The 22,460-nt window shown below is 30.3% G+C and overlaps 8 protein-coding genes across 8 annotated transcripts; 3 read left to right on the plus strand and 5 right to left on the minus strand.

Moving 5' to 3' along the window:
• Nucleotides 1–2,519: 2,519 nt before the first annotated feature.
• Nucleotides 2,520–5,156, plus strand: GO595_007470 (TKL family protein kinase; the record flags this gene model as incomplete). The annotated part of the gene is made up of 1 exon (XM_067920937.1): nt 2,520–5,156. One exon carries the CDS (start codon nt 2,520–2,522, stop codon nt 5,154–5,156), a length of 2,637 nt encoding a protein of 878 aa, XP_067772380.1.
• A 1,850-nt stretch (nt 5,157–7,006) lies between these two features.
• GO595_007471 (uncharacterized protein) lies at nt 7,007–9,382 on the minus strand (the record flags this gene model as incomplete). The annotated part of the gene is made up of 1 exon (XM_067920939.1): nt 7,007–9,382. The coding sequence occupies one exon, from the start codon at nt 9,380–9,382 to the stop codon at nt 7,007–7,009; it is 2,376 nt and encodes a 791-aa protein (XP_067772381.1).
• Nucleotides 9,383–9,767: 385 nt separating this feature from the next.
• Nucleotides 9,768–10,424, minus strand: GO595_007472 (flavodoxin family protein; the record flags this gene model as incomplete). The annotated part of the gene is made up of 1 exon (XM_067920940.1): nt 9,768–10,424. One exon carries the CDS (start codon nt 10,422–10,424, stop codon nt 9,768–9,770), a length of 657 nt encoding a protein of 218 aa, XP_067772382.1.
• A 1,760-nt stretch (nt 10,425–12,184) lies between these two features.
• GO595_007473 (co-chaperone protein daf-41-like) lies at nt 12,185–12,658 on the minus strand (the record flags this gene model as incomplete). Its single annotated transcript, XM_067920941.1, has 1 exon — nt 12,185–12,658. The coding sequence occupies one exon, from the start codon at nt 12,656–12,658 to the stop codon at nt 12,185–12,187; it is 474 nt and encodes a 157-aa protein (XP_067772383.1).
• An 864-nt stretch (nt 12,659–13,522) lies between these two features.
• Nucleotides 13,523–14,692, plus strand: GO595_007474 (ARF GAP-like zinc finger-containing protein; the record flags this gene model as incomplete). The annotated part of the gene is made up of 1 exon (XM_067920942.1): nt 13,523–14,692. One exon carries the CDS (start codon nt 13,523–13,525, stop codon nt 14,690–14,692), a length of 1,170 nt encoding a protein of 389 aa, XP_067772384.1.
• A 646-nt stretch (nt 14,693–15,338) lies between these two features.
• GO595_007475 (protein HGH1-like) lies at nt 15,339–16,397 on the minus strand (the record flags this gene model as incomplete). The annotated part of the gene is made up of 1 exon (XM_067920943.1): nt 15,339–16,397. The coding sequence occupies one exon, from the start codon at nt 16,395–16,397 to the stop codon at nt 15,339–15,341; it is 1,059 nt and encodes a 352-aa protein (XP_067772385.1).
• A 116-nt stretch (nt 16,398–16,513) lies between these two features.
• On the plus strand, nt 16,514–17,119 carry GO595_007476 (ras-related protein RHN1-like; the record flags this gene model as incomplete). Its single annotated transcript, XM_067920944.1, has 1 exon — nt 16,514–17,119. One exon carries the CDS (start codon nt 16,514–16,516, stop codon nt 17,117–17,119), a length of 606 nt encoding a protein of 201 aa, XP_067772386.1.
• A 538-nt stretch (nt 17,120–17,657) lies between these two features.
• Nucleotides 17,658–19,670, minus strand: GO595_007477 (uncharacterized protein; the record flags this gene model as incomplete). Its single annotated transcript, XM_067920945.1, has 1 exon — nt 17,658–19,670. One exon carries the CDS (start codon nt 19,668–19,670, stop codon nt 17,658–17,660), a length of 2,013 nt encoding a protein of 670 aa, XP_067772387.1.
• Nucleotides 19,671–22,460: the final 2,790 nt, after the last annotated feature.

Below are 22,460 nucleotides of genomic sequence, written 5' to 3' on the forward strand. Positions count from 1 at the left end.
TATTTTAAATTGGGATTTGATTTTTGTTGAAGGCAAAAATCAAATCCGATGTTAAATATAGAAGATGATTGTTTTTCAAACTGTATAAATATGTAATTAATAATATTATATATTTTAAATGATTATTGAATACGATATGTCATATAAAAATATTATAATATTATAATTATAGAATTATTCAAATTTATTAAAAAAAAATATCTTTCATACTAAATTTCATGAAAAAAATTATTAGAACGAATATAAAATTATGAACTTATCTATATAAATTTTATTTAATTTTAAAACTCTATTCGAATTTCGTTAAAATATTTAAAACAGCACTTATGAAATAATTTTTAAATTGTTTTACTGAAATAATGAAAATGTATGTACCTCTTTAAGAAGAAAGCCATCATGAAAAACATATATATAAAATACAAATTATAAAACATGTGTTTCTTTACTTTCACAAAATGTTAACAATAAGAATCAAATCTTGAAGAAACATATTTTTAATTTGAAGTTGCGCTAATGTTTAAATTTAAAAATAATCAAAAATAGTAAAATCACAACATTTATTATTCGTATTGTATGTGTAAAAACAAGTTATCATTCGTAATTCCATATTTTTGTTCAAGTTTATTATTTTCAGTTATTGTCAATGTTCTATCAAAACCAAAATAATAACCAGAAACATGTTGAAACACTCCATGGAACACAAGCGCATACATTCCAGGTAACAATTCCGAACAATGGAACCTTGAATAAACCTTTGATGGAAACAATTTGTATAATGAGATTATAAACATTACCGCTTTTTGACCACTTAGAATCTTTGGGTGATCACTTGTAGATGAATACATTGCTAGCATTGCTAATGGTGACTTTGGTCCACATGTATCAATTGTAAAAGATATTTTACATGTTTCTATATCGTAAAAAGTGCCAATATTATCGGCATTCGAATTCATGAAGTTTATCGCAAAAGTGTCGAAGGGAATCTGTAAATATTTTGCAATAACAACATTGCTTTGAACAGAAGGTATATGAATTCTCCAATGAGGAACTTGTTTGTTTGCCTCCGGTTCACGCTTGACAACTTTCTCTACTGGCTTCTTTGGAGGCGTTTTTTGAAAAATTGATAAATCAAATTCTCTGTAAAAATAAGGTTGGAAGCCAGAGTTACGGAAACGATTTTGAGAAAATTCTTTTTGTGGAAGCGGATTGTCGTAAAATGAAACATGTTCAAGATTTCGAAATATTCCTTTAATATTCAGAAAATCTTTTGTGGATTTAAGTCCATTCCCAGCAAATCTTAGATGTGTTATCGTAAGAAATCGTGTGTCTTCATCAAAGTATGAGTATTTATAGCATTTTAAAGCAGATAAAAAAAGTAAAAAACGAATTGAATTGGATAACTTTTCTGGTTCTTCCTCTAATTCAGTCAGTACATTAAATCCACGTTGATTTAGATATGATAAATCAAGGATATTTGGATGAATTATAAGATTCCTATTAAAATCAACTTGCTCCACAAGATATTCAGTATCAACTGGTGATATATATAAAGGTTCACCATTAAATATTATATTATATGGAATTTCTTCTTCTAAATTACAATGACCAAAAAAAGTGAAAAATGGTAATTCTGGATCTGGGGAATATTCAACATTTTCACTTCCTTTAACTGGATGAATTTTATGGTTTAATAATATATGAAAAATATATTTAATATCATTTTGATCAAGAACAGGACCAACAGCATACGTTCGTGGGGGGTTTTGTTTTTTTGGAGGGAATGACTGGTCCCTAGCTGCTTTTGGTGCATTGCCCTTATTTGCAAATGGAGCAAAAGGGTTAATATTCCCAAACATCTTGGTTGAAAACCGTTAACCAAACGAATGAATCCGTAAACCATAGAAAAAACGACACTTTTCAAGCAAATGAGTGGAGACCTAATAAATGAAATCACAACACATGCAGAAAATTTATTTCCACAAGCTAAATCTGCAGTAACATATAGATCTACAATTGCATATTTTCTGCAGAATATCAGAGCTTTTTTAGATAATATTCAATCACTCAAAGATAAAGAATTATCACAAGTTGAAATACAAGCTCTTCAACGTTTTGATGGAATCATTTCTCATTTATTAAATTCCGCACTTCCTCAACTTTCAGATCAATGGGTCTCTACTGCACTTCAATCATCGTCAACACATTTTCATCATTATATAGATAAACAAAGGAAGGCCTTGATTGAAATATGTAATGATCTTTCATTTGATTCATCTAAAGTTGTAGTTTTTGATATAAGGCAAGATTCTGTAAATAAAGTAACCGATTTATTGGATTTAAAAAAATTACTTCGTGATGTTCGCAAAAGAAAACTTTCGGTTCCTAACTCAGTGGGTGTTCAACAACTCATTGAAACTCGGCTTCGTTCTATATCGAAACATTTACCTAAAAAAGCAAAAAGAGGTATTAAAGAACAACAATCAACAGATGTAATTCCAATTATTGAACTTCATCGAAATATGGACAAAGAATTACAAAATTTCATATCCAAAGATATTCCAAATGAAGATTTAGAGATTGGTGATGCACTTGGGACTGGGGGTTTTGGCACTGTTTATAAAGCTATTCGTCTTTCCACGTCAGAACTTCTTGCAGTAAAAGAAGTTCGAAGTGATAAACTCACATTATCAGCATGGGCTTCACTTTATTCGGAAGTTGCTACAATGGCACCTCTTTCTCAACACAAATATGTCCTTGAACTTGTTGGTGCTCATGTAACAGAGCCTTATCGAATCATAACTCGATTCTGTTCTGGAAAGTCACTTTTTGACAGATTACATCGTCCTAATTCCGGGGCACCCCTAACATCACAACGTCTTACAGCTATAGCATGTCAAGTAGCAGAAGGAATGTCATTTCTTCATTCAAATGGAATTGTTCATCGTGATTTAAAAACAATGAACATTCTTCTTGATGGTGATGATATTGCCAAAATTGCAGATTTTGGACTTGCAGGAATGATGAAAGATAACGAAATGTTATTTGGTGGTGTTGGCACACCTCATTATACTGCTCCGGAAGTTCTTGAAAGGAAAAGTTATGGTTCCAAAGTTGATATTTATTCATATGGAATCATTCTATGGGAAATGGCTGTTAGACAAATTCCTTATCGTGATAAATCACCACAAGAAATTTATGATCATGTAGTTAACAAAGGATGGCGTTTACCATTTACAAATAATGTTCCGAATTGTCTCAAACAAATCATTAGTCGTTGTTGGAATGTTAATCCAATAGAGCGTCCAGATTTTGATGAGATTGTACATCTTTTTAAGAGCGGCAAATTATATTTTAATGGAAGTCAAAATCTTAATTTAGAAATTCTTGAAAGTGGTAAAGGATGTCCTCCAATTGACTTTAATTATCTAGTTTCAGTTCTTAAAGATCCATCAAATATTCATTTTCCGAGTGTTGTAACATTTCTCGAGAAAAACATTGATTCGAAACTTAAACAACGCTTACGTGAATCGAACATCATTGATAACTATAACTCTGATTCACCCAATCCAAGTTCTATCTTATCTATCTCCACTTTATTACTTGAAAACAGCGAATTGAAGCATTTTGTCAAAACCGTTGCCGATCGCATCATTCAAAAAGGAATTGAAAGTGACGATGTTCAATTGATCCAATCCTCTATAAAATTTTGTTTAAAAATCCCATCAAAAGACTTCAAAATTATTGTTCATTATATCCCTGACTTTATTTCACGTTCTAAGCAAGATGACACTTTATTATTTTTAGTTATACGAATTTTTTCACGTTTACCTCCAACAGATGTAACATTTTATGAAGAAGAAATATATTTATTTTTCACCAAAATTAATTTTGAGCAAACGCCAGACCAAGAAACGCTTGAATCAATTTCGATATTAATACCGATAATTTCCGATCGCTTAGAACAAACGCAAATTAACTCAATGATTGGGTTAATTGAGACTGATTTAAATTGTCCGATTCCATTAATAAAATATATCATTGCTAAAACTAAGAAAGAGACAAATGTTCGCTTAGTTAAAGCGTTAATATTTGCAGCATCACATTCGAACATTACTGAATGTTTACTTGAGGTATTACAACGATGTTCTGATAAAGACATCACGAAACTTATTAAAAACAATGAAATCTTTGAACAGATACAAAATTTATTGAAAGAAAAGAAGTCTATTGATTCATCATTGTTATTATTATTTTATTTATTACATGATGAAAATGTTCCAGTTTTATTAATTAATCATCCAATCATTGATTTAGTATTACAAGTCAAAGGACATGTTGCACAACGATTACAAATATTTACGTTGTTATTTAGCTCCGAATTATTTTGTTCGAACACTACAATTAGTAATTCTGTGATACAATTAATTATATCTTCATTAAACATTGAGTCATTAAGTGAATACTCATTAAAATTAATTGGCGCGTTATCATTACATTCGATTGGTTGTTCATTAATTAATGAGACTGAAATGTTATCATTGTTTTCGCAAATGTTTTTGTCTTCAACTTGTAATGACTTAACAACGCAATTATTAATTTTAACAAATCTGGCTAAAGCTGAATGTCAAATACCAGAAGTATCATTAATAATCTCTTGTTTAATGCAAGAATTAATTGTGTCAACGATAAATCGAATTAATATATTGTTCACATTAATACATTTAATAAAGTCATCCCCAAATAGCGTACAAGAACATGATATACAATACGCAATTTTGCCAATGCTGACAAAGAAACAAGAGCCAACAATTAATGTGCTGTTGTTCCAGTTACTCGACGCGTGCGATATGATAATACTAAGAAATGTGTACAAAATTATTTTGGAGAAAACTTTCGAAATTTTGTCGAACTCGTTGATGATGTTCCCTGAATTGTTAAACGCGGCAATACAGTTAATGCTGTCGTTGTCGACTTCGTTCGACTTGAATGAGTTCTTTAACAAAACAAATTTTAGAGAATTCGTAAAAGATGTTAAGTCGCAGATGGAAATATATCTGAATGAAAACGAGGGAATCAGCTCGAAGGATAAGTTCGAAAGTATTAAAGAACAAATTTCAAATTGTTCATATATACTGAATCAAAAAGCTGTCGAATAATATAACTATAAAATTGTTTAATAAAAATGTTTGTTAATATAAAATGTTTTGTGTTTTAATAAGCAATTTTATAGGGGGTGGAAAAAGTGCGTTCGTCACCCTTTTTTTCAATGAATAAAAAAGTAAAAGAAAATTTGTTTATTTATTATGCTATGTATTCACCTTGAGTTTCAATTGTAATCAAAAGTCTGTTCATCCATTCATTATATACGGCTCTGCAGGTGTCTTTAGGAATACTATACAGTAATGCCTCAACCTTTTGAAAAAGTTGATCTCCATCTTCAAACTCCTCACCTTCGAGCATTTTTTTTAGATATCCGAACAGGAAAAAGTCAGACAGTGCGAGATCTGGCGAAAATGGGGGTTGCGGAGACTCTTTAATGCCCAATTCATTCAATTTTTCATGAACCAAATGAGGTCGGGAGTTATCCATATGCAAAAAATACTTCTTAGTTGGAATTTTTTTTGCCAAATCTCAAAGTACAACTTCAGAAAAAAAATTTCGATTAAATTTTTGACCTATTGGGAGCATTGTCATTGATTTGATACCAGTTATAGACCATATAACAGATATCATTACTTTTTTGGAGGCAATGATTTGTTTGGGTTTGTTTGGTTTTTGCACTCCAGATTTAATTCACATCGAGTTTCTCCAGTTCACAAAATAAATCCAGGTTTCATCTTGTGTCAATATGTGCCTCAGCCTGTGGTCATTTGAACTAGAAAGGAATTCGGATAATTTAGAAGCAATGGCGGCTCTTTTGGCTCTAATCTTTGGAGTCGACTTATGTGGGATCCATTTAAAGTTAACTTTTTTCATCCCTAAAATATTAATCATTATATTTTTCACTGTTTTTGGATCTGCGCCTACATTCTTCGCAATTTTCTTCGTCGATGCATACGGATAACTTAATATAAAATTGGTTATTTTTTGATCTAAATCTGATCTTCTTGGTCTCCCTGTTTTTTTTCGATTCGAAAATTGAGAAGGTATGTTCATTCATCTTTTTTGTTAATTTCTGAACTGTTCGAAGTGTGATAATATTATCACCATATACAGCACATAATCGTCTATATATGTCTTGATTTTCATTTGATTCTAACCAAAGGAAATGTATAACAGAACGTAATTCCTCAATTCAAACTGACATAAGAATGATTAAACGTTCTTTTTCAGAGGGTATCCTGAAAAAAAGTTGTTTTACTTCATGCATCATATTTATTTGGAAAAAAGTATTATAATAAAAATGATAATATATTTATTATAGATTTTATTTATATAACTTGATTTTATAAATATCTAATATAAATCAAAAAAAGGCTTGACGAACGGACTTTTTCCACCCCCTATACTTTTGTTAACTAAGAAACACAAGAAAACAATTAAGTAACGCATGCGATAATATAAGTAATGTTTACTAAATTATCATAGGGATAACATTAGAAATATTGTTGAATTAGTTTGTCTTGAATAAGTTCTTTAATAAAACAAATTATAGAGAATTTGTGAAGAATGTGCTTAAATTGCTAATCGAAAATTATTTGTTTGAAAGGCAAGGAAATAGTCCGAAATTATCTTAGCACAAGCATCCAGTTGTTCATATAAATCATGTAAAGTGTTATAATAATATTATTTCCTTTGTTCAAAGATATAGTTAATATTAATGCTTGCGATATGCAAATAATATGAGATATTAATCAAATTATTATAGAAAACATTCGAAATATTCGCTGAATATACTTCCTGAGCTCTTAAATGTCATTCAATTCAACATATCTTTGCCAAATTTCCTTAATTTGTTTTCCTAAAACGTCGAAAGTTATTATAAAAAGAGATTTTTACTTTACATTCATTCCCATTTTGAGTTCGCGTTTATCATCTTTATCATCATTTCCTTATAATTATTTGCGTCGCCAATCTTCACCACTATGAATTTATCCTTTTCGTATCTTTTGTTGCATTCCTTCATTTGTTCCTCGTTTTCGCACAGCACGAACTTTCTTGCGATTGCATTTTCCTTGAACGCCGACCTCACCACGTTTGGCTTATCATCGAACGTAGCGATCAAAACTGAACTTTTATATATATCATTTGCGTCAGGTATATCATTAGCTTCATAATTTGCGATGTTACATAAAGCGTACGCTTCTTCGATTGTTTTCTCTTCGATTGGTAATCTCAATGTAATATTTTTCATTTTATTTAATATTTCTTTGTTCAAATTTGTTAATCCGAACAAGAAATTTGATTTAATTCCATTGTTATTATTTTTACCGATTATTGAAATGTAAACTTTAATTGATGAATTTCGTATTAGTTGAGACACGTGAATATTATTTAATCCAATCATTATTAAGTTCTTTAGTATAGTATATTCACTATAACAATTATTATTACTTGTGATATTTAATGGACTATTAACATTAAATATATATTCCGAAAGATATATATAATTCGAAACAATATGCGATGGATTCATATAAATCGTTAATTGCGTGAAGAATGACATTATGTCTTCATAATTATCAGGCTGTGAACCTGACTCGATTTCTAAGATGTTTTTAGCTTTAATTAAACATTCGTCTAATTCTTGATACTTTAATAAGGGATTATATAACCCGTTCTGAAAGATATATGAAAATCGATGTCCAATTTCATCGAATTTGGTCATTTGTTCATATAAATTATTAAATGATTGATTACTACATTTATATTTTTGCTTTAATATGTTATAATGTCGTCGAATATAAACATTCATAATATGATCAAATGATTTAAGTTCAGGTCGTAATGTTAAAAATGTTTCGAAGTTGATGACTTCAGATGAAAAGATATGAAACATTATTTGTAATGTACAATTCCCATTAAGTTTAGTCTCATTATATTCTTTTAATTCATGTATGTACTTATCAAATGAATCGAAAAATGTCTTCGGATTTTGGACGTAATCTTTTGCGTCTTTCGGAAGTTGGATTTGACTTTCTGTTCTTCTTTCAATCGATTTACGTAAATTGTTGTTAGGCTTGTTCTCAATCATTATATATATTATTAACTGAATGATCTCATTGATACTGTTCGTTGTTAATAACTGAATCGTTTGGATTTGTTGATTAAGTTTCGTGGCGATTTTAATTTCATCATTTCCTTGCTTGTTGAATGTAATCATGTCGTTTAAATATGAACATAATTTATCAGTATCATAATCACCAATAAGTGAATCTAAGGCTTCAAAACAATATACTTTCGATGGATATTTATGTGGATCACCTGAATCAACTAAATATTTGATCATGAATTCACGCGGAGTATTTGGTAAACCGGAATATTTGGAATATGGTGGTACCGTTGGCGAATTCTTAACTAAGAAAATAAAACGATGCATCATTTGATTCGTGGCTGTTTGCGAATTTGAGGAAATTCGTTGTTTACGCGTGTTAACGGTCTCAGTGTCGATATAACCGCTGAATGTAAAGCTCTGAATTTCCTTTGATGTGTCAAATGGAATCGGATTACAGCGATAAATACCTTCAAATGTCTTAAACTCATACTCTGTTAAGAACTTCATCGATGATAAGTTGGTGATATGCTTTTCTGTGTCTTTTGTGATTTCGGCTTTTTGAAATCTGGTAACTTTGAAATCTTTCATGGACTGTATAAGTTTGTTTGAAACTTCAGAATTAAGTTGGAGATGCTTAATAAACAGTTTTTGGACTTCGGGTTTAACATTATGGAAAATATGTAATCCAAGATATGCTTTGAGATTTTCTGAAAATGGCTTTAAAAAACATTGCTCAAAAACCCTGCAGACAGGTCCATCAAACTCATTGAAGAACTTGATGACATATGATGGACAATATGAAAGATTCTTTACCCATCCTTTTTGAAGTAAATCAAGAACTTCTGTAGAGTTAAAGTCTTCGCCATAAGAAATGAAATGATCAATGATGGGCCGAAATGCCTTGGAAACAAAAGTTAGGAAATGAGGTGTGAAAAATAATGAACGAAGATACATATAATTCGACTCTGCTTGACTATTAGACTTGAACAATATACGGATGTATTCCATGTAACTCTCAATTGAACTCTCGAAAAGAAAATAATTGAAATATGTTGGGATTAAACAAAAAGTAATATAATCAATATAATCATGTTGGGACTGATCAATGCTTAAACAGAATGTTGCAAATGTAAGTAATTCAGGAAATTGTGTGGGTGTAGGCTTCATATTTATTATGTTTGACTTATTGAGTTCGAATAATGTTGGAACACAGGGTTCCAATTCTACATGAAATTTCCGCTTCGAGCATTGCTCAATAACATATAATGTTAAATAATATTTCTTCATCTCGAAAAATATTGATTTAATTCTTTCGTCAATTGAGCCAAATTGTTTTTGTTTGACATCACGTTCAAGTTCACAAAGGGATTCATCGTTTTTGATGATTTTTTGATTTTCTCTTAAAGCTTCAACAAATTTTTCCATTGTCAACCCAAAAAATTACTATAGACGGTTTTAGCGGTTATTCATATACTTACACTTTTATCTAAACTATTGAAGGAAAAAGAAACAAAATCACATAATTAAAATGATTTGGAATCTTGCAATTTACTCAATCATCCCTAGCTAATTTGACTCCAAGATCGTATGCCTTTTGTAGATCAATTGGGAATTGCTCTTCGTGCACTTTCCTTTTATGTTCTTCACTCATTGTCTCGATGTGGTATTTCTTATAGTCATTGCATTGCAAAGTATCAAATGCTCTCACTGCTTCACAATTACCAAAAATTTGCCTTAAGAATATCTCCGTAGTAACAGGCATTATTGAGAGTTTTTGTTTGGAAGAGTTATCAAACCATTCTTTTGAAATATTCATTGTGGTTATAAATCCAACCTTTGCTTTTCCTTTGTATCGAGACATTGGTGATTTATATAAATGGTTGACAAACATCAACCTTTCAAGTAAGCATCTCATCATACCACTTTCGCTGAAGAAATACAATGGAGTTCCGAAGCACATTGCTTTGTATGATTCACATTCTTTAATATATTTTGTAAGATCATCATTAAGAGAACAAACACCCATTTTATCATCAGTTAAGTGGCAACTTAGACATCCTTGGCATCCTTTGAAATTAAGATCAGAAAGATGTACCAATTCCGTCTGAGCTCCTTGAGATGATGCTCCTTCTAGGAACTTTTTTAGCATTTGAGCTGTGTTGCCATTCTTCCTTCCACTTCCATTAAATGCCACGACTTTCTTCAGCATAAGAAATGAGATTACAACGTGTCATTTTTTTTAAGCATTCAAAATTGATGAATTAGCGTAAACTAAAATTATTCAATTTTTGACTGAAACGGTTCCAGAAAATGTAAACTATTCTATTAATGTGAGCGAAGTTTCAGCTTCTTCTTGCCCATTTCCCATATTCATTAAATCTTCTCTATGTTTTAAACTTACTAGCTACCTTAAAAATATATTTTATCTTTAATATTATTTTTCATAATTAATCAAACCTAAATCTGAATTGTATCTTTCAAAAAAAAAAAACTTGATGATTCCAATATTATGTCCAGGAAACAGGTTAAGCAAGCTTCGTTTCACCTCAAATACCGGATCTCGTTTTTCTAAAAAGGATATTTAATGATTATGATATTTTTACTTAAAATCACTATTTATCTACAAAACATAATTTTACATATACATAGTATATCTAAATTTTATTTATTTTTCTTTGGTATTGGAAGATTTGGAAGTGGCGGATTTGGATAACTTTGATTTCCAATCAGCTTTTTCCTAAGGTCATCTTCCGACAGTTCATTGTAAATATTTTTATGGATGATTAATTTTTCCAAATATATTGGAGATATATCTACTCCAAATTTAGAATTCAAGTTATACTTCCTTTGCTTTTCCAAAAGAGCTATATAACAGTAAACAAGTAACTTACCATATAAGTGAACCAAATTTTTCCATTGCGGCGTGAGCGGTTTTGGAATTGATCCACCATGCAAAAATGAATCAAACTTTATTTGAAAGAGCCAGTAAAACATTTTCATGTGCTCGCAAACATCTTTGCCTGATTTGTTGATTGCAAGCGTTTTCTCGAAGTCATCAAGATAATGTAAATTTGTAATTGTTCCAAAATATAAAAATGTGTTATAAAGCTTATCAAGTTGATTCCACTGATGGGAATAAATCCAGTCAGTTGCACCTGGACAAATAATTTGGATATTAGTATCTAATAAAATATCAACAATTCCTTGTGGAATTTTGGGGGTCTTCGAACGGGGATCAAAATAGACAGTGAGCAATGGAGTGGAAAAGCTTAGCAAAGAGATCTCATCACTTTTTTCGGAAAAAATCATTAACGACATTAATTTAAAATGAGCTGCACTCTCCTTGAGCTTGTTAAGAGTTTCTTCATCTTCGTCATCTTTGCCATAAACCAGTAAAGTTTCACCAGGTAGCCATTGTAATTTGGGCATCGCTTCGAACATATTTTTTGTGTAAATTGTCCTCTGTTTTGTTGCTTTGCTTTTTGTTTGAAATTGACGATTCAAAGGATCAAAATCAGTTGAGTAAATAACATGTTGTTCCTCTGGTTGATTTACAACTTCTTGCAAAAGCAACTCTGTTTCCAAGTCGTCATCATCTTCGCTGTTTTCGCTATCATTGCTCTGTTCATTAGGATTACCCCAGTTCATGAAGGGATTTATGTTACGATTAAAACGCGCAGAAATTTCGTCACTTTTCGATAAGCAAATTTGCGCGATTGCAAAAAATCAGTTGATTCCAAAATTATTCATTATAAAACCACTTCAAAAAAAGTAAAAACGCTTTCTTATTATTACTAAAATTTTATTTTTTTTCTTGATTTTCTCGAGGTTTAAAAATTTTTATTTTGAAATTAATCAATTAAAATATTATTCAACTTCAATATTAAAATCACTAAATAATTTTGCATGGTTAGGTAAGTGAATTTCATTATTTAAGTTAGTTTTCGATAAAGAAAAAATTAGACGGCTTTACTCAGCATCTGGTTTAGCTTCCTCAGCTGGAGCATCTCCTTCTGGTTGTTCGTCATCATCATCATCATCATCATCGTCGTCTTCATCAAAACCTTCCATATCGGCAGGATCAAAATTAAAGTTATTTTCAGCATCGTCGTCATCCGATGAATCAACCCAACGGTTCCAATCTACGCTAACATAATGAAGCTTAACTGTTGTTTTAGCAAGTCTTGGCCACCAAACTGTTTGATCCTTCTTCTTCAAAACAATTTCAATTCCACTTGGCCTTACAATGTACTTAGATTCTGCCTTTTCTATTTCTGCGAAAAGCTCTATTTTTGTGTTGTATTCAATATCTTTTCCATAACTCTTTCCCTTAAAAATGAAGGAATTTCCTTCGATTTGTACTGATGGTTCAACTGCGTCAATAACCTTAACTGTAACAAGAACAACATCTTTACGTTGTGCCCAAATGATTGGTGCTTGCATTTGTTCGAAATAAATAACCGCCGCTATAAGTGATCGATCATTTAAAAGTTGTCAGTTCACATTTGTATAAACTATTTAAATAATAATCAATTCTGTCAAATTTCTCCATCGTTTTTGTATGGTAAAACTCTTTCAAATTTGGCCAGGAAAAGGAAAGCATGATCAACGATTGATTACTGGAGATTCTTGGGCGAAATCAATATAAGATCCTCAGTAATTAATTTTTTGCTTTTTAATTTCGATGTTTATGTACTTTTGAAAAGATCTTTTTGATTTAAATCTTTTTTTGAAGTCTTCTCCTCCTTTAAACCAATGTTACCTTATTTTGTCCGACCATTTGCAAGTTTGGTATTTGAGATATATATGCAAAATTCTATTAAAATTTGACTTAATTATCAAACATATGTTTTGAAAGAAGCCGCAAAATAGTTGCTTTAATGCCTCTATGAATGTTGGATTCTCGAATGGAAAAAATCATTTCAATTCTTCGAAACACATTTTTGCCAATAAATCTTATCGACATCGTAACGATAGGTGACTTTTGATCGCTGAAATAATTTTCTGGAATTGATTGAATAATTGAGAGTAATACTTTGAATGATTTTATTTGCTGTTGAAATGGTATGCAATTTATTCTATAAGTATCTCAAATATCCATTGTATATTAAATGTATTTTTTCTGATCTTGACAATGTTAAATAAACAATAAAATTAAATTTATAATATACATATTATAGTTATAGTAATATTAAATATATTTTAACTCTACATTTTCATGTGTTCCAAATTTTATGTTTCAAATCATTCTGCCAACGGTTGATTTTATTTAGTTGAATTCCTTAACGTCTACGAAAAAACAAATAAATGGATCCACAACAATTTGTCAAAACATTACTTGATATACCTTGCAACAAATATTGCGCTGATTGTGGCTGTGCAAACCCACGATGGGCATCAACAACAATAGGTGTTTTCATATGTTCAACTTGCGCTGGAATACATAGAAGTTTCGGTACACATATTACGCTTGTTAGATCTTGTGATCTTGATAAGTGGACAACAGAACAAGCAAGAAGAATGAAAAAAGTAGGAAATGAAATAGGAAATAATTATTGGGAACATAATTTAGATCAGGCTCAAAAAAGAACATTAGTTCACAGCAACCTTGGGCTGTTTGTCAAAGACAAGTATATTGGTAAAAAGTGGGCAGACTTTGGTGATCCACCTCCAAACCAGATTAAAGACAATAAATCAAAAGAAAGCCACTCTTCCAACCTACATAGCACAGATTACTACCAAGGTATAATTAACGATACTAATCAACCTCAATCCACATTAAGCGCCTTCAAATTTTCGAAGCCAATAACTGCTCATTGCACCAAAAAGAGCCACCGTGAAAGCAAGAAGCCAAGAGCTTCAGCAGCAGAAAGATTTGGAAAATCCAAATCCAATAATTCAAACACTTTTGAAGTCACCCCAGCAAACTCTTCTATTTTAAGTCAAGAAGCAACAATTAGCGACAGCCAAGAAAATGTTTCCAATATAATGGTACAGGATCAAATCAAAGATAATGATACACATAAAGAAATTAAGCAAGAAGAGCACAAAACTCCAAAAGAAACCAATGACCCTCAGATAGTTTCAAACGAGTTTAAAAAGAGTGACTCTAAAGAAGAGATCATAATCATTAATAATAAAGAAGATAACCAAATAACTAAAAAATCCACAGAAAGTGAACAAAAGGAATATCAAGAAATAGACGTTCTAAGTCCTAAAAAGAGATCGAACCTATCAACAGATAAAAAATATGAAGAATTGAACTTAGGTGCAAGCGAGACTGGGAAAGAAGAAGCTCGCCTCGCACTAGATAAAAATAATTTGTCGAGAACATCAGCATACATAAAGACAATTCCGAAATTCGGTCGACCTATCTCTAACAAACACAATTCCGCGAGACAAAGCACAGAAATCCGCGTATGCAGCAGCCTTTACGCAAATATTGTCACTAGACCGCGCAGAGAACCCAAAAAATAAACGAGCACTATCCTATTGAATTACTTGAAAACCGCTTTTTAAAGCATTGAAAAATTGTTTTGAACTTACAAATAATGTCAATTTTAATTCAAAAGCATTCAAATTTTTGTGGTTATTCAATTTCTTTTTGTGCACATTTGATCAAATCAATCACAACGTGAAATCAAGGAAAAGCAATCAAAAAGAGTTGACCAAAAATACCAACTGGTACCAAATCTATTCGGACTTATAATCGGTTTGGGAAGTTTGCAAAAGAATTATAAAATTTATTCTTTTCCATTCTATCATGCAATCATAAGGAATTCTGACTTAAGTGATAAAATAATAAGAAATTCTTATAGGAAAGTTTCCATTTGTTCACAATAAAATCAGACCTATTTTATTTATTGATTTTGTAAGTGTGATAAAACATTATGAAAAGTGACACTTTATTTAAAACGATGATCCATCTATTGAAAAAGTGGTCATTTCACAACGGTCACCGCTGTTTCAAACCATTTTCATCAAGCAATCTATTTAAAAAAAATTCAAAAATTGAATCTCTTTCACATTAATTGTTATTTTACAATTCTAATGAAAATCATAAAATTTCTTTTTGTTAATCAGCCACATAAAAAAATATTTTTATAAAAAGAAAATTTAGCATTTAGCAAACATCTTCAGGGTTCGGATGCTCGTCTTTTTCTTCGTCAGGCTTCGGCCCGAGGAGACACGCTGCTATCCTCAGCCCGAGGTTCTTGTTTTCCTCTTCTGTTTCATAGTCGTCTAACTCACGCAAAACGAAGATAATGTGCGAGTTGATGAGCGTCGACTTACCGATTTCGCTTTGTGTCAAGAGCATCAAAGTTTCGAGAATGTGAAATCGATTTTCTGGAAGTGGCTCTGGATCGCCAAATATAATTGTTGGGAATGCTTTGTGAAGCATTTCTGCTGCAGTAATGTTGTCCTCAATTGTCTTTGAGATGAGTGGTCTGACAAGATATGGAAGGATATTAGCTTTTTTGAGCAAGTACTCATGTTGTTTTTGATCGAAACAAAGATTACGGATGACGCCAATGATTCCTTGTTTTCTTATTGGATTATCGCCAGATATTGAATCCATAAGAGTTGGCATGAAGAAGTCTGGTGTCTCGAAGAAAATTTGTCTGCCCTCTGGCATAAGAGTGGCGTTCATTAATACCATAGCTGCATATTCATATTCGTCAGATGGAGATGATGCAATTAGATTAAGCCCACGAAGAGGAGATGCATGTGGAATAGATGTTGAATCTTGTGGAGTAGTAAATCTAACAGCTAATCGAAGAAGTCTTTGACCTTTAAGATCTTTATCTTGCAAATCAAGTAATTGAAGACAACCTGATTTTTGGGTTGTAAGGTTTGTAAGAAGCATTAATCTTTCATGTACAACTGTTGGCTCCGCTGATATAATTGCATCGACTAAACGAGTAACAGCCTTAAGACCAATTAATTGGTCAATAGCAGATGGAACATTTGATGTAATATTGATAAGTGTTTCTATACTGTTTTTAGCAACATCTTTATTTGGAGAAGAAGTGTGTCTAAGAAGATCTGGTACAACTTGCTTTAAAAGAGCGCAATGTTTTTCATCAGCAGATAATGATTTGCATATTTCTGTTACTTGAGCTAATGTATTATCATCAGTCTTTTTTAAGAGGTCAGAAATTGTTCCAATTGATTCTTCCATTATGATTTTGGTTCGACCACTTTTCTGTGGTCATTAAATTTTGGGATTCGGGCACCCCAAACAGCATTCAAAAGTGAATTGATCATGTTATTTCTATCGTCAAAAGTGTACTTTCAATGCGAACAGCAAATAGGGTTCGTTGCGAGAAAGTGGTCCTTATAGGTGCTGCTTCTTCCGGTAAAACATCCATTCTTACACGCTTTGCCCAGGGTAAATTTAGCCAGGAAACAGAAGCTACCATCGGTGCATCTTTCATACCAAAAGTTATTAATGTTGATGGAACTGATATTAAACTTGATATATGGGATACTGGAGGTTCCGAAAAGTATAGGTCTCTTGCACCATTGTATTATAGGGATGCTCGTGCAGCAATTATTGTTTATGATATTACCAATGAAAACTCTTTTAGAGAAGCTGAACAATGGTGTCAAGAATTTAGGGAAAGAGGAACTCCTAATGCTATAATATTTTGTGCTGCAAATAAATGTGATCTTGAACCACAAAGACAAGTATCAAAGAAAATGGGCGAAGAGTTCATCTTCCAGAACCAAATCTTGATGCTCCAAAACACATCTGCATTAACTGGTGAAGGTATTAATGAGCTATTTAATAATCTCGGAAAAGAACTTCTCCAGCTTCCGCCCACAGATTCTGGTGAAGAAATCCAAATCATAGAAGCAGAGAACGGAAAAGGCACTTCCAAAGGAGGGTGTGATTGCTAAATCTAATAACTTCAGTCAAACTTTTTTAATTTTTTTTTATAAAACTTTTGTGCAAAGTGTAAAAACACTTTTAAAAGTGCAAATAAATTATTATTAATTTCAGATGCATTCTAAGTCTTTGTGGAAAAGCTTGTGGAAAGCATTATATTATATAAATTTGAATTAATAGACTCACATATTATTGGCATATAAAATGGGGTATACAAGGTCTGGAGCAAAAAACGATTGCCCGAATAAAATTTAGTATTTAAATAGTTATTAAATGTTTCTTTTTAATAATTTCCATTTTAATGATAGAATTCTCTTCGTTGAAATCGACTGCAAATGGATTTCCTGCAATCCTTGTATTCTAAATGCCAGTTGGTGAACAATGTATAAATGCATTATATGATGATTCTGAACTTTCAATATTAACATATATTTTCATTAATGTATTCCAAAATAAAATAATGTAAAATTTTCATAATGAGTCATTCTATAAGAATTTTTATAAAAATATTTATTATTTATTTATTGCAAATAATTTAAAAAACTCTTTTTAGCTACATGATTTGGATTTGGCAGCTGCGACATCATTTAATGAAAATGTATTTGATAGACTACCAGACGCCATTCCGAACAATGCATTCCATTTGGCTTCGAAGTTAATTTTATCATTTCCACTTAATTTATTTATAATTTTTGACTTCAATAAATTCAAATCATTTCGTAGTTTTTCGTCTCCACTTGTTCCGACTGTTTTTGCTTGTATTGCTCTATCAAGAGCATTATAAACATTAATGAATTCATTATATGTCGAAATTGATTTAATTCTATTCAAAGCGTCCAAATCTTCTTTCATTAGTTCACCCTTCTTCTGCCATGGTTTACCCGGAACAATATAATATGATTCGTTTGGACAAGCTCTGCAGTAAGGAGCTGCAACAGAAAAGTCAATATCAGATGATGAGTTTTGGTTATAATTAATAATATATGCTGTAACTTTTTTGAATTTTATGTTATTCTTTCTCATTTTTCCATCTGCTATTTGTACTGTTCCGCAATTAACCACTCCATCTGTTACAATAATCAAGTGATCATGATAATTATTTCCTGCCCTTGCTGCAATGTCTGCAATAAGATCAGAAGCTGTTCCTTTAGTACCATACTTTTTGCTAATTATACCTAACATTTCATTATATGTTACTTCTTTATAACTTGAGTTCCATGTAAAGATCTTATCGCCAGACTTATAATGCTTATTAATAATATTTTTAAGCTCATTATGATAAAAGTCTTTATTATGGACTGAGCCAGATGTATCAATTGCAAATAATCGTGTTTTAATTTGGGAAGGCATCGCCAAAAATTTGTTCCATTTTTCACCAATTCTTATATCGAATTTAACTGGTTTTGGACGCCATCTTTTAGGATCACAATTTTCTACCCAATAATGTATTTCTGGTCTTGCTGTCCATCCTGCAATGTTTTGAATGTATCTAAAAGTTCCATCGGTGAACATTTTCTTAAAGCATTTTGTATAACCACAATCTATAATAATGTCTCCATTTTTTGTCGGAATACATGGATAAAACATTGAACTTATTCCACCTGCTGAATCATGTGAAAATGGTATAAATGGTTTCATTTTCTTTTCATCTAAAACATATGAAATTGTTTTCCCTTCATATATCTTCCCAAGGTTATGTGCCAATGAAGTTCGAGTTACACCTTTTGTAATTTGGGGCTTTCGATTAAATGTTTTAGGTTTATCTAATTTTCCAGTTTCATCACCATATAAAGTTTGTTCTCCGGCATGTTCACCACCAATACGTAATTCAGAACATTCGTTTTGTAATTCAGGGAACTTAGCTCTCTCAAGGAATAAGTTGACTTGATAATAAAGTGGTTTCCCTTCAGCCCAAAATACAATTGATCCTCCATTTTGCCAAAATTGGATTAAAACTTCAATAAATTGTCCAACAAGATTTGGATCTGCAACATGTTGATTGGGTTGAGGAGGTAATACTTCATAAGGAGGACCACACATTACCCATGTAGCATAATAATCACATTCATTATTGTTTTTAGTTAATTCTTTAATTGCATCATAGTAATTTAAAACAACTTTAGTTGTAATTCCGAAATATTGTAAAGCCGAATCAATACATTCTTGGCCTTTCCTTCCATGATGAATATAATATGGTAATAAATATTTAGTTTCTGATTCACTTAGTTCTTTTGTCCATAACATTACAATAAGTATTTTTTGACCTTGTAATGAGTTTTCTAATAACATTTGAGTGCCTTTACCAGTCGGATTAATAAATTCATTATTTGCTCCTCTTACATTTTGTTCCAAATTACAAAAGTCTGAAAATGCATCTATACCTAATGGAATATCATGTAATTCTTTCTGTAATTCAGAAAATGTAGGATTATCTTTGCATTTAATTAAATCATTAAATATTTTTTCTAATGTTTCTGAATTTGGTATTTTGTTTTGAATCAAATGTATTTGATCAAGTCTTTCTGTAACATCTTCGCCGAAAATTGATGCAATTCCATTCATTAAATGTGAAGGATTTGGCGAATAAACAACTTGTGGGAATAAATTTAAAATTCCTTTTGGATATATACCTACACCAATACCAATAGTATTAATTCCATATTGAACACATGAATTAACTTGTTCAATAATTCGTTTTTGTTCATTTACTTGATATAAACCATCAGTAATTATAAATAATATACTTGAATAATCAGCTGATTTAATTCTTCTTAAATCAAAAGCTGTATGAATAGCTGAAGCTAAATCAATATTAGTTATTTGATTTCGAAGATATGAAAATAATGTTTCCCAAATTGGTGATTTAGGATTTAATGCATAAAATGTACTTACACCAGAACATAAAACATTTGGTGTTGGAGAACCTGCTATAATTAAATCAAAACTTGGTAAATCAAGAATTGTAAATACTGATAAAAGATTTCGTATAGTTTGAAATGTATGTGCACCAGAAAGTTCATTAAAACATGAAATAGATGGATCAATAATAATTGTAACTCCATAATTACGAATTAATCCTCCTTTTTCTACTAAATAAATTAATGGATCTGGTACTGGATTTATTATATTTAATATCAATGCAGTAATATCAAAATCTGTACCTGTTGATGATAATATTGTTTGTGATGCTTTATTAGGTTTAAATATTGTTTCTATTGAAGAATTATAAATTTTCTTTCGTTCAATAAATTGAGAAATTATTTTTTCAATATTAATATTTTGATTTTTCTTATTTATGTTTGAATTAATTCGATTTGATTTATTTCGATAATGTGACATTTCTAATTTTTCAAATCGATTTGAAACTAAACTTAATACATTTGTTCTACCTGAATAAATTCCATTACAATTATTAAAATTCACTTTCATTAAATCTTCAAAATATTTAATGTTATTTAATTCTGGTATAATTCCTGGGAATTCGGGTTTTGTAATTTCTTTAAATTGTGATGGTAAATTTTTAATTACTTCACGTTTCATTACATTCTTAAATAATTCTATAATAGATTTTATTATTTGGTTACTAATTTGTGCTTGAATTATTGATATTTTTATAAATGATTTTGCATTTTGATTTGTTTCTTCTTCAAAATTACGCCAAACATTTTCAACATATTTTAATTTATCATCAATTAATTTACTCGATTTAATAAAAATAAATCCAAATGAATAATTAGGTTCTACTAAAAGATTTGACCATACTTTAGTTCTAACAAGATTTTCATCGATTCCATCAGTAAATGTGAAAAATGAAATATTTGGTCTTTTTTCAAGAACTTTTTCATGAATTGTACTCATTGCATATTTAATTGAATGTATTAAATTAGTTTTACCTCTTTTAATTAAATAACAATCAAGAATTTTTTGTAATGCAACATCAGAATGATCTTCTTCAAAAGGTTTAATAACACATGTGAAATTATCATCAGCAATTAATAATACAGAATAAGGAATCTCTAATGAATAAAGTGCTGATGTTAATGCACATATTATCATCATATTAAACATTTTATTTTTATCTGAAATATATGATTTGCAATCAATTAAAATACACACACAAATATTAGAATATGGTGTTGTTGTATCTGAAGCAGCTTTAATAAATGCTGCGCTTAAATAATAACTTTGTTGTATAAGTTCTTGAATTGGATAAACATCTTTGTTTGGTTTATCATTTTGTATTTTATGTAGTTGTTGTTCAATTACTTTATAATTTTCTTCATTTTTAATTTCTTTCATTCGTTGAATTGTTCGTTCAATTCCTTGTTCTTCTGTAAATGCATTATTTGATTCATCGAATTGCTTACTACTAATTTGTTCAGTTTTTGTTTCATCATTTATTAAAAGGAAGCCTCTATTATTAATATTTTTATCTTCTTTTCTTTCTTTAGTTTCACTTTCACTTTCAGTATCATCATCATTCATGTTATCTTTTTGAAGGACTTCTTGCATATTTTTGAAGACTTTTTGAAATTTAACATTAAAATCAGTTTCTTGAGAACGTTTTTGTTCATAAAATATTTTTCCATTATTTGAATTTTGTTCATTTGGTATTATTGGGATTTGATCATCTTCATTATCAAATTGATCATTAGAAAGTATTTGATTTGATGATTGGTTAATTAAATCATATCGCTTATGTTTCAAATTTTTTTCATCAGCAACTGTTTTCCATTTCGTTTGAATTTGATAAATTTGGCAAGGCTGTGGTAATTCAATGAAATCTTGTGTTAATTTTTGTGATTCATTAATTATAACATTTGGTATTTGGGGTTTTCTTATGTTAACACCTGCTTTTGCTAATTTACTTGTAAGTAATTTAAAGGATTCACAAAATGATTTAATATATGGTGATAAAAATGAAGAATCTGTTGGCTGTAGTTTAAGATATATTTGTAATAACCTTGAATAATATTTTTCTGCAGGTTCAAAACTTTGTTTAGAATTCTTTAAATTTCGAATATAAATTGGTAATATTCTTGTGCCTTGTATACATGATGAATAAAATTCGATTAATGAAGATATTGAATCATGTTTTCCTGGAATAGAATTTACTTTAGAAAGTGTATCAAAATTAAAACTTATTTCAAATAATGCATCTTGTTGAACTTCATTTTGTTCTATAATATTTTGTTCATTAAAATTCTTTTTGAATGATTCTTTAAATTCATTCGTTAAATAACATTTTGATTTACTTTGTTTTGTATCATTCTTTGGAATTTGATTTATAAATTCTTCATAATTTTTGTTCTCTTCTTTAAATTTGTGTTTAAATTCTTTTTGGATCTGACT

The sequence above is a fragment of the Histomonas meleagridis genome, assembly GCF_020186115.1.
Source record: "Histomonas meleagridis strain 2922-C6/04-10x chromosome Unknown contig_53, whole genome shotgun sequence".
Classification (NCBI taxonomy): Eukaryota; Parabasalia; order Tritrichomonadida; family Dientamoebidae; genus Histomonas; species Histomonas meleagridis.